General features: G+C 48.9%; 1 protein-coding gene across 1 annotated transcript; it reads left to right on the forward strand.

Annotated features, from left to right (window-relative positions):
• Nucleotides 49–11,890, forward strand: LOC102169480 (dehydrogenase/reductase SDR family member 4). Its single transcript, XM_005685235.3, has 8 exons — nt 49–372; nt 2,012–2,189; nt 6,583–6,684; nt 8,731–8,801; nt 8,893–8,944; nt 9,242–9,376; nt 9,821–9,876; nt 11,338–11,890. Exons 1-8 carry the CDS (start codon nt 242–244, stop codon nt 11,450–11,452), a joined length of 840 nt encoding a protein of 279 aa, XP_005685292.3. The 5' UTR covers nt 49–241; the 3' UTR covers nt 11,453–11,890.

The raw sequence follows: 11,904 nt of genomic DNA on the forward strand, positions 1-11,904 counted from the left end.
CCACAAACGGCAGGGGGCGCTCTTGGCCACGGCCGGCTCCCCTGGCCTAGGGCCCGCGCGGAGCGGGAGGAGCTGTCCCGATCTAGGGCTCAAGAGGGGCGGGGAGACGGGATCCTGGAGCCAGAAGCTGGGAGGGGAGCGGGCCGCCGAGCCAGGAGGCGATTCACTCTTCGCCTTGCCCCTCGCCCTGCCCCACTGTCACATCCCCTGGGCGGTGCAGAACCCTGAACCCGCCGGCGCCATGCTGAAGGTGCCACTGCCTTTGGGTGCCTGTGCGCGGTCGTGGAAGTCGGTCCGGATGGCCAGCTGCGGGATGGCGCGCCGGAACCCGCTGGAGAATAAGGTGGCCCTAGTAACGGCCTCCACTGACGGGTGAGTGCCCGAGTGAGTCTCTGAGTCCCCCGTTGTCTGCAAACAGGTGATACCCCTTGTCCTTGGCCTCCCGCGCCCTCTCTTCAGCCCTCCCGTGCGGCCAGAGCTGGCCCTGGAAGAAAGGCAGCACGTGGTTGGCCTGCAGCCCCCTTCAGATTCCGCTCCCCCCACCTTTGCAGTTAACAGCGCTCTTGTCACTGCCGCCCCTGGCTCGGGTCCGCCGCCTTGGCGTTGCCCCTCACCCTACCCCGTCTATCCTGCCTCCTGGGGTTCTGGGCCGCCCCAATCAACTGGCTCCACCTAGAGTCTGGGAAGACCAGAGGCCGGAAGTCCAAGACAGTCCAGATTTCAAACACCCTATGCACTGCCTACACCGACTGTGGAAATGTTCCAGACACCCCCACTGTGGCACCCCCAGGAGCCTCACAGAACTTTGCCCCTTCCCTAGAGGGGACGCAAGTCATGTGTCCAGGTTCTTGTTTAGTTCAGTATACTGTGGCCTCTCTTGCCCAGCCTGTTTCTTACCAGCCACTGTTACCTACCCTGTTTCTCATTCCCACAGACCCCTGCTAGATGCCAGCTCTTCACAAAGTTAGAATACATATAAATGGGGAAACCTGGAGAAGGCAATGGCACCCCACTCCAGAACTCTTGCCTGGAAAATCCCATGGACGCGAGAGCCTGGTAGGCTGCAGTCCATGGGGTCGCACAGAGTGGGGCACGACTGAGGCGACTTGGCAGCAAATGGCTAACAGGTGCAAAATGTGCGACCCTGGGGGTTTCCCTGGAGGTCCAGCGGCTGAGACTCCATGCTCTCAATGCAGGAGCCCCAGGTTTAATCCCTGGTCAGGGAACTAGATCCCACATGGACCAACCAAGACCCATATAGCCAGGTAGATAATTTTTTTTTAATGTATGACCCTTTCTCCTATGAATGTAAAAAATTTATGTTCATAACCAGAGACCCCCAGTTTCATATGTACTCCAAAATATAACTAGTCAGTTCAGTTCTGATGCTGGGAAAGATCGAAGGCAGGAGAAGGGGATGACAGAGGATGAGGTGGTTGGATGGCATCACTGACTCAATGGACATGAGTCTGAGTAAACTCCAGGAGTTGGTGATGGACAGGGAGGCCTGGGTGCTGCAGCCCATGGGGTCGTAAAGAGTCGGACACGACTGAGCAACTGAACTGAACTGACTGAACCAGAGACCCCGTTTCATATGTACCCCAAAACATAACTAACAATAGAATATTGAGATGATGTAGACTACTGTCCTGAGGAAACTATTTAGGGGTAAAGGCTTTTCTGAGAGAGACTCTCCAATCATGGAAATCACTGCTGCTTGCTATACCCCTAAGTCATTTCTCTCTCCCCAGTCCCTATAGGGTATGGAGCCTATGATAACACCTATGGAAGGTGTTATCACTTCCTGGGAACCTAGACTGAGGGCCAAAACCATAATAAAAGTAGTAAACCAGTGCCAAAAAGATGCTAAGCATGTCCATCTGTATGGTAATGGCTGTGCCATTAATCCTAACAGGTGGAGGTCCTACAGAAAGCAGCCTGACTTAAGAGCCCATGCTCTCCCCCTCTTCCTGTACCAAGCTTAAAAGTCCTTCTCTCTCTCTGCCCACAGGATCGGTTTTGCCATCGCCCGGCGTCTGGCGCAGGACGGGGCCCACGTGGTGGTCAGCAGCCGGAAGCAGCAGAATGTGGACCGGGCAGTGGCAGCACTGCAAGGGGAGGGGCTGAGCGTCTCGGGCACCGTGTGCCACGTAGGGAAGGCTGAGGACCGGGAGCGGCTGGTGGCCACGGTAAGCAGCAGACATACAGGTCCAGAGCCATGAGACAGCAGAAAGGAGGCAGCCTGCGCTGGCCTTCCTAGACAACATGGGTATAATCCAAACCAGCACTGTTCACTAAAATAAAATAGTGCATTCCACATACCCACACCAGTCCACCAGCACATTTTTATGTGTGCCTTTCGGTTCTGTCTCCGAGAATCATCCCATTTCAGTGAGAGAACCAAAAAACACTCTATTGTTCTACCCTGCATTGTGCCTTGGGGCACCCAAAACACTCCAGTTGGTCCTGGTTCTCCAGTAGCTTCCAGTCTAATTGGGCAGATAAGAAGGGTAAATAGGCATTCCCACTATAGGCTAAGAAACAATCAATCCCCGGTTTTTCAGTTTATAAAGTTGAGTGCCCAGGAACCTATAGGAGGCAGCCCATTTTGTTTCAGCCACCGTGTGCCATTCACTTTGTCTCGAGCCTTTCACGGGTTATCTGCAAACAACAACCCAAGCAAGGGCGGGACTATGCTCCCTGTTTAAAGAATGGTTCAGAAAGCTAGAGCAACACCCCAAGGTCCCACAACCAGTAAGGGAAGAGGTATGAGCCAACCCAGACTTACCAGCTACCTGTGTGTTTGTGTTGGTCACTGAGTCATGTGATCCCATGGACTGTAGCCCACCAGACTCCTTCATCCGTGGAATTCTCCAGGCAAGAATATTAGAGTGCCTAGCCATTCCCTTCTCCAGGGGATTTTCCTGACCCAGAGATCTAACCCGGGTCTCCTGCATTGCAGGCAGATTCTTTACCGTCGCAGCCACCAGGGAAGCCAAGCTACCTACAAACTACCAAGCATTTCCCTACCAGGTCAGGCCTTAGCTGCCCTCTTGGACTTTAGTCTCAAAGAATGTGGCTAAACCAGTGTCGAGAGTTGGTTGGCACCAGTCTTGCAGGTAAACATCTTACAAAGGAGGCCACTCTTTCCTAGGCTCAGGGCACACTCTTTATTTCTTGGAGTGGCAGGAAGAATCTACCCAAGGATGGGAAGCAAAAGATACTGTGCTGACAGAATGAAAAGCGGTGGAAATAATTTGGGTAATCTTAGACAAGGAGGGCATGAAACGATTGTAGACAGTGGCATAGTAAACACCATAGGTTATTCCATTTGTCAGGAGTCGTTTGGCAGATGCTCAAATGTGCATTGGAGACAGTCAGTTGTGGGTCCAAGAAGGCCACCATGCCTGGCCACCTCTGCCATCTCTGCTGGACAGAGCCCAAGACCTTGATCCTCAGGGTGGGAGCCACCTGGGATCCTGGGCCAACTAGTGGTCATGTGAAATGTATGTGGCCACTTATTGTCAAAATCCTGCTGGGAAGGTGACTTCTGGACCCTCGCTAGGTCCCCTTTGCCCATCCTGCAGCTCTGACCCAGAAGTGAGGTTTGAGCTAGACTTTGAGGAGTGGGTGGGACTAGGCAGATGGCCTAGGGCCAGGATCCCAAATGATCCTGCAAAGTGAGCAGATAGTCAAGGAAGGGAGGGTGGGGTGCTCTGTGAACCCACAGTGTGAGAGCACAGGCTCAGGAGCCCTGGTAGGAAATGGGTCGGGTGGGAAGGATGGGGGACATGGACCTCCATGGCCTCCCAAAGGAGTTTAGACATTCTTGGAGGAGATAAGAATCCAAGCGAGATTTTGAGTGAGGTGGAAATAATTACTAAAGAACAATAATCTGGCACTGGTAGGAAGGATATATTGGAGAAATGAAGACTCTAGGCAAGGACATTGGTGAGGAAGCTGATGCTGTCACTTGGGTCTAGAGCAGTGGCAGGAAGAACAGATGTGCCTAAGCGATGTTTAGTGGGAACCAACCAAAAATTCTCCCCCTGGCTGGTGTCAAGAAATGGGACCAGGCGGGATGAATCAAAATTGACTCTCAAGTAGTTGAAAAGACCAGTGTCGAGTGGAGAATGATAGGATACTCGTTGGCAGTTTGAGATGTGTCCTGCCTATAGCCAGCCACTAGCCTGTGATGAGGGAAGCTGCTGCCCTGAGCATGGGTATTCCCCAGTGGCCTCCTAAGCTGCACCTTGAAGCTTCTCAAAGGCAACATGAGCTGAAACCAGATCAGCCACTTCTCCACTTGATTCTACTTAAAAAAAAAAAAAAGACCTGTCAGAACACAGAGCAAGCAACTCTTAACCACTTTAGGGTAGCAATCACACAATTTAGAGCAAGCCTTAGAAGACACCTGGGTGGTCATAGCAAATTTGCCATTAATCTTCCACGGTTCTCTGTCTCTGTTCAGTCAAAAGCCAGCCTGCTCTCCTGTCCACGCTGATAGGCCTAGAAGGAGAAGGGGACGGGATGCACAGACCAACCGGAAGAGCGCTCCAGGCAATTCTGCGGCAGTCCGCTGGCTCCCCACCCCTAACACATCTGCACTCGGCCCAGCACACATCACTTTCTAACTCATCCTACGTTTTCCTTGAGACTTACACAGAGCCGAGGCAGGTGACCTGGACACCAAAATTTAGACGGTGCAGGAGAGTACTGATAGAGGTTTTGCAAAGATTATGTGATCTTAAAATGTGTTAAATTTACGTGTTGACAGCCCAGGCATCCCCCTCAGCAGTGTGGAAGCAACTGAGCTTAGCACCTAGTTAGCAAGAATAATTAGTTAAAAACGGGAGTTAGCAGATGGTACACATTGTTAATAACACCCCTCTGTGTGCCAAATCGGGAAGCACAAAGTTGATTGAGGGCCCATTTAGCGCCGTTTGCCCAAGGCATCAAAATTGCCAAGTCTGGGCAAATGTGAAGTCTGTTTGCCCAGTGGCAGAATGCTGGCAGAAAGACTGGCTATTCGTTACTCCAGCACGTGCCTTCACCACCTACGTACAGTTTATTAAGGAGGTTAACTGTTGGCTCTCTTGGTTTTCCCAGTTTAAATCTCAGTTTCTGCCTTGAATCTTCCATGCCTCCAGGCCAAAAAATAAAAGCAGAAGGTGGGGGAGGGGAGGAAAAGGCATCATAACTGAGCGTGGAACTGCTTTAAGCCCAGACCGGCGTCTCCTCCATCGTGGCCCTCCTGGATAGCCAGTTTCATAGTGGCCCCCAACTCACTTTTGGAGGACTCTTATGAATTAGCTCTGGGTTAGAGACTCAATTCTGCCACCCCTAATTAGCCTTGTGCCCTGAGCATATCACCTCTCCAAAGACTCAATGAGCAGAATTCCTCTTCTTAGCTGGTCCTGATATGTCATTACTGAGCCATATGACCTTGAGAAATGAACTTCCCTGAACCTCAGTTTTATCACCTTTACCATGAGGACATTGGGCAAGATGATCTCAAAGGCCCCTCCCAGTGGCAACTTTCTGTGGGTCTATTTAAACTCATTTTTCCATTCAGGTACATATGGACAGGCTGAGTTTGAGTAATGGTAATTCATTCAAGGGAAACTAGACAGTAAGCACTTGGAGAAATGGGGCTAGGATAAAATAGGAAGGGTCTAGAAATGGATTTTGAGGTGAAAGCTGAGGCCATGAGAATAAAGGAGTTCCAAAAGGGAAAGTCAAAAGAGAAAGGATCAGTGACAGCCTTAGAAGAAGTGGGAGCAGGAAGAAGAGATTGCAGAAGAAATGAGACAACCTTAAATGTTTTAGCAGTAGAGCTTGGGGCTTCCCTGGTGACTCAGTGGTAGAGAATCTGTCTGCCAGTGCAAGAGATGCAGGTTCGATCCCCTGGAGAAGGAAATGGCAACCCATTCCAGTATTCTTACGTGGGAAATCCCCCGGAAGGAAGAGCCTGGCAGGTTACAGTCGTCAGGACTGTAAGACCTGGACACTGTTTAGTGAGTGAACAATAGCAGAGCTTGGGGTGCTTGTGAATAGAAAATGTTTTAAGGAAAAGAGTTCATTTTGACAACTGTCCCTAAGAAGGAACCCTTACCAATATTGATAAATGCACCTCCCTTACTGTCCTGTATGAAAAGGCAAAAAGACAGGACACTGAAAGAGGAAGTCCCCAGGTCAGTAGGTGCCCAATATGCTACTGGAGATCAGTGGAGAAATAACTCTAGAAAGAATGAAGGGATGGAGCCAAAGCAAAAACAACACCCAGTTGTGGATGTGACTGGTGATAGAAGCAAGGTCCGATGCTGTAAAGAGCAATATTGCATAGGAACCTGGAGATGGGAAAGATTGAGGGCAGGAGGAGAAGGGAACGACAGAGGATGAGATGGTTGGATGGCATCACCAACTCAAAGGACATGAGTTTGGGTGAACTCCGGGAGTTGGTGATGGACAGGGAGGCCTGGCGTGCTGAGGTTCATGGGGTCACAAAGAGTCAGACACGACTGAGTGACTGAACTGAACTTACTGTCCTGTAGCCCTAATTCAGACCTTCCTCCTCTCTAGGCTGTGAAGCTTCACGGCGGCGTGGACATCCTGGTCTCCAATGCTGCCGTCAACCCTTTCTTTGGAAGCTTGATGGACGTCACCGAGGAGGTGTGGGACAAGGTAAGGAGGGATGAGAGCAGCAGGGGTGGGCCTCAGAGGATGGCACACACTCAATCTGCTTTTAGAATGCACTTGTTGAGTGCAGTGTGAATGTGAGGAGTCCTCGCAATTTGCCACACACCTGCAGCACACCTGGTAAAGGGCGAATGGAGGTGGGGGCCTGCCTTTGTCCCTGTCTTTCTTTTTCATTTCTGCTTCGCAATCTTGTTTTCATTGACTCCTTGCTAACTGTCTTCTGCTTCCCTCCCCCAGCTCTCTCCCCTCTACCACCGTGGGCTTATCCAAGCTCTTCTTCCTGGTTTATTTCCAGCAGGCATGGCAGCTAATATGCCAATAACTAATACACTCAGACTTACACACCACCCTTCCCCCTCTCAGCTGCCAAAAACGAATGATTTTCCATTAGTTGGAAAACTTTAATAGCTGCTAGTTAAGTGAAATATCAATTCTAGTGAAATGAACTAAGTTGCCGCTTTATGACATACAGTCTTTGAAAAAGACTTGCACTCTTTCTTTTTTAACTCCAGTGTCAAGAACATCTGAGATCCAGATGTCTAAATTCAAGAACAGGATATTGGTTTTCATGTGAGGGTGTATAATTACATTATATTTATAAGGTATATCACACACCTACATTCTTTAATTATAAAGCCTTAATTGAAAGATTTGTCTTTGTTTACTAAGGTTAATACTCCCACATGATTTGGAAATGCTAAATTTTTTATGATCTCCCATGGTTTTGCCTTTTACCCTGATGTCATCAATAATTTCTCAACACTGAAGTTTAAGGATACTAAAATATTCCAGTTTGTTTATCAGTGTTCCACAGACATAGAGACCAAAGTGCCAAAATGGTCTTCAGTGAGTCAGTTCTTGATTGATATTCTTTAAAGCAGAGAAACATCTTTCATGAGCAGTCTGAATAGGGACCACATGAAAATCAGTTATCAACTGAGTAATTTTTCTTTCTAGTTGGCTTTTTTTTTAACATCATAATACATCAAATCTAAATGCCGTGGTTGATCCTTGATTGAACCCTGGACTTTTAAAATAAGGACATTTGGGGGACAATTGGGGAAGATTTTTTATGGACAGTATATTAAGTAAAATCATGATTCTCAGTGTTAAATTTCTCGGGTGTGATAATGAATGGTGGTGTGTAAGAACATCCTTATTATTTGGAAATAATGCTACAGCATTTAGGGCTACAGTATTATAATGTCTGCAACGTACCTTCCAAGGGTAAGGAAAAAGCTGCATAAGCACATAGTTAGGGCAAATGGCACAAAATGTCAACAACTGGTGAATGTAGTTAAAGGATATCCAGATATTCATTGTCCCTCTATTTCAACTGATCTGCAAGAGTGAAACTTTTCAAAATAAACAGTTACATGGGGGGAATGGGAGGGGACTATCCCAGCAGTGCCTGGAACAATGAAAACAAGGCTCATGCATTTGTTTTAAATTACAGATGTACAGTTTTGATTTTAGACTATGTCCCAGCTCCCCCAGTAGTGCCTCCTCATGATCCCATGTGCCAATAAGTATCCAGCCAGCCAGTCGATCCTGGAGGGCCAAGAGCATCTCCCTCCCTAACTCAGAAGCCAGAAAAGTGCTGGAACAAACCCAAGTGCCTGAGGTCAGGCCACATTTTCCCTGAGAATCACGGCTCACTCTGGGGCAGGTCCAGGAAGCCAGCCCAAATCCCAGGCTCTCGCTAGTTGGAAGACAGTCCAGCTCAAGTCCAAGAGAGCCTTGAGAGTTCAGATGCATACTGGGTCAGCTCAGACGTAGGAAACGAGATGAAGCAGGCTCCATTCTTTCTCACCCAAACCCCAAAATGTGTCATTCTCTGGCTGTCATTCTCAAAGCTCCCTCTCCCTGGGCCATGGTGTCTTCACTTCTAAGCTCTGGGTAAATCATCTCCAGGACCTCTGCCAACCCTAACAAACAGATCCTGGGGACCCCACTCTAACTCTCCATCACCCTGCCTTCTGCAGCCTTCTGAAGACCCTCATGCTATTCCCCCTCTTCTTTCTGTTGCAGGTTCTGGACATTAACGTGAAGGCCGCAGCCCTGCTGACAAAGGCAGTGGTGCCAGAGATGGCGAAACGAGGGTACAGGGAAGGAGGGGGCCGGGGCGCGCTGGGCCCCTCGCAGGCCAAGGCAGGGGTCCATGGCAGCAGGGCCGTTCTGCTCTTTTTTCAGAGGCGGCTCAATAGTGATCGTGTCCTCCATAGGAGCCTACAGCCCGTTTCCTGTAAGAACCCCCTTCTCTGCTGCTTTTATCCTTTCCTCCACCCTGCACTTCCCATTCCTCCAGTCACCCTAGGAAATGTGTGTCCCCTTTTGCACACCACCTTCCAATGAAATAGAGGCCTTGCCTCCACAAATGCTAACCTAGGAGCGGTTTTGCCATAAGACAGTTTTCTAACTGGGACCCTCTTTAACAAGAGATGCCCTATTACTAGTTGCCCGTTCTATCTTATGTTAAGATATTCTCCACCAAGAATGAGCTGGAGTTGAAGAGACTAACCCAATTCTCTCCTTTCCCCAGAGCCTGGGTCCTTACAACGTTTCTAAAACAGCCTTGCTGGGCCTCACTAAGAACCTGGCCATCGAACTGGCAGAGTGGAATGTTCGGGTGAACTGCCTGGCGCCTGGACTCATCAAGACTAGCTTCAGCCGTATGGTGAGGAAGGGGAGTCCTGAATCCCACTGGGACTCTAAAGGGCATCTTCTCAATGGAGGAGCCCAGCTCCTGGATCCTGAGCTCCCAACCACTTCCACCCCCTGCCCTGGGCTTTTCCACCCTCCCCCTCCAAAGCAGCCATGTGTCCAGACCAGATCCCCACACTCTCCTTTCCTAAGGTGCACAGTGAGACTGAGGAATTCAGATGCCACTCAGGCCATTTCGTATTTCCTTAAGTGGATGAGACCTGGAGCAACCCACCAAAATGCCTCCTTAGGACCTGAAGAGAACAGAGCAGAAGAGGGTAGTGGGTGGTGACTGGGAGCTGGGAAGGACTAGGAAATGAAGGGGGCACCTCTCCATCCTTTCTCTCAGTAGATGTGAGGGCAGGCAGTTTGTCCTTTCACTGTCCCTCACAGGAAGAGATTTTCCTTTTTCCTGCAGTTGTGGGAGGATCAGGCAAGACAGGAGAGCGTAAAAGCAGCCATGCAGATCAAAAGGTAAGGCTGTCACAGGGGAGGGTGAGGAGGGATAAAGATGGAAAGGTCTGGTCCCTCGAAGCCTATAGCTTGCCATCTCTCGGTCCCGCAGACAACACAGCCATCCTTTCCTTGCTTCAAACACACAGACTTCACAAGTTTGTGAACAGAGCATCACTACAGTGGTGTGTGCAGGGAGTCTGCCTCCTTGCAAAAACCAAACACAGAGGCATCCAGGTTTAGCAGAGCAGAGCCCTGGGGGAGGCCCTGACTCTTCTCTCCACTTGGGTGTTTGCCTCCACCTCTGGGTGTCCCTAAGGATCAGGGACCAAAACCAAAATCAAAGCATGCTGTTTTAGTTTCCCTTGAATAAAAAGAGTCATGTTTCCAAAGTTCAGGTTGATGATCCTACAGTTCAAATAAAAGGATCCTACAATTCAAATAAAAGTCTCCAAACTTCCCTTGCCTAAGAAAACTAGCCTCTTCCCCCAAAAGGTCAGGCACCTTCATCTGGCTCCCTGTCCTCTACGTTCTCTGCCTCTTTCCAGTCTCTGGCTTCCCGGAGCTCTCTTGTCTTTAGCTCCTCCACCTTGTCCCCTCAAGGACACGTACCAGCAACGCCTGCTTGAGGAGGGAGACGCTCTCAAGTGCTCCCAAAGCCATTCTCATGTCAGGCATGAGCTGCAGGCCTAGTCCATTAATCGGTCAGGCCATTGTCATCCTTGAGCCACAGTGAATGATCTGGCCCCGTGCTTTTCAGTCTTGGATCCACATTAGAATCAGCTGAGTAGTTGTGAAACCACAGATGCTCAAGCCTCACTCCCAGAGATTCTTTGTTAATTGGTCCAAGGCAGGACCTAGACATCTTTAGTGGGGGAAGGGGAGGGAGGGAGAAGTTGAGCCTCTCAGATGATAACAGTGTGTAGCTAGGATGGAGAACCACTAATCCAGTCCTTCTAGGTTTGAAGTATCCACTCCACCCACCTCTAGAGCATTCTATGGCACTTAAAGTGTTCCCTAACTATGCAATCAGTGATACAAACACTGAGAATTAGCACAATCTCACAAAATGACTTTGAGACAAAAATAGATTCCTAAAAAAGTTGTCTGTGAATTGAAGCTGTACAAATGGAATCATTTTAAACAAATCATTTACTGTCTCACAGACTCTCTGATATTCAAATAGTATGCACACATGTGAAACAAATTCTCTGAAGAATGAAATAGCCAGGTTATCTATATAACTTTGGATTTTGGTGTCCTGAGTTCTCTAAAAAACAAAGTATCCCTATATTATATGAATATAATGTGTCGTGGTTTTTGCAGAGTACAGTATTAATGCTTCTATTGAATTATAACAGCTTATAATAATGGTAGCCCTATTTTATGGACAATTCACTGATCCTGAAAAATCGCCTGATACTTTAGCAAATTCCATTCCCTGTTTGATTTTTACTCCCTTCCTTTTTCCCTGCTTCCCAGGATAGGCAAGCCAGAGGATTGTGCCGGCATCGTGTCTTTCCTGTGTTCTGAAGACGCCAGCTACATCACTGGGGAGACAGTGGTGGTAGCTGGAGGGACTCAATCCCACCTCTAAGGATGTGGAGAGCATCCACCAGGGCAGAGATTGGGCTCCAGCTCTAGAGTCCTGTTCTCAAATCAATCAACTGGCCTTTCCCATCTCTGCCTAGCATACTGCTACCCTTACACCATAACACCCCCCTGCCATACACACACACACAAATCAATTCTGCCCTGTGAAAAGCTCCAGCATTCTCTGCTATCAAGGTGTGGTCTTGGGAGGATTCCCGCTGTTGCTTGTAGCCTTGGACAAAGACGTCCCTAGAGAGAACAGAGCGGGCCTGCTGAGAGGGCTTAGTCTACTATGGTAAAGACTAACTAGTATTTTTTTCTGGGCATCAGGGAAATTTGAGGGAGATGGGACAGAAGGAACTTGGAGTGGAAGGAACTGAGTTGGAAATTAACAGCTCGCAAATGAGGTGCAAATAAAACGCAGATGATCACCATGCTTTGAGTCAATGTGCTCAT

Source organism: Capra hircus, chromosome 10, assembly GCF_001704415.2.
Source record: "Capra hircus breed San Clemente chromosome 10, ASM170441v1, whole genome shotgun sequence".
NCBI lineage: Eukaryota > Metazoa > Chordata > Mammalia > Artiodactyla > Bovidae > Capra > Capra hircus.

Excerpts from the sequence above, each read along its gene's own strand:
- LOC102169480 (XM_005685235.3), top strand. The coding sequence starts at position 242 with ATGCTGAAGGTGCCACTGCCTTTGGGTGCCTGTGCGCGGTCGTGGAAG. Across the intron at positions 373-2,011 it reads GTAACGGCCTCCACTGACGG|GATCGGTTTTGCCATCGCCC; the intron begins GTGAGTGCCCGA and ends CTCTGCCCACAG. Across the intron at positions 9,377-9,820 it reads AGACTAGCTTCAGCCGTATG|TTGTGGGAGGATCAGGCAAG; the intron begins GTGAGGAAGGGG and ends TTTTTCCTGCAG.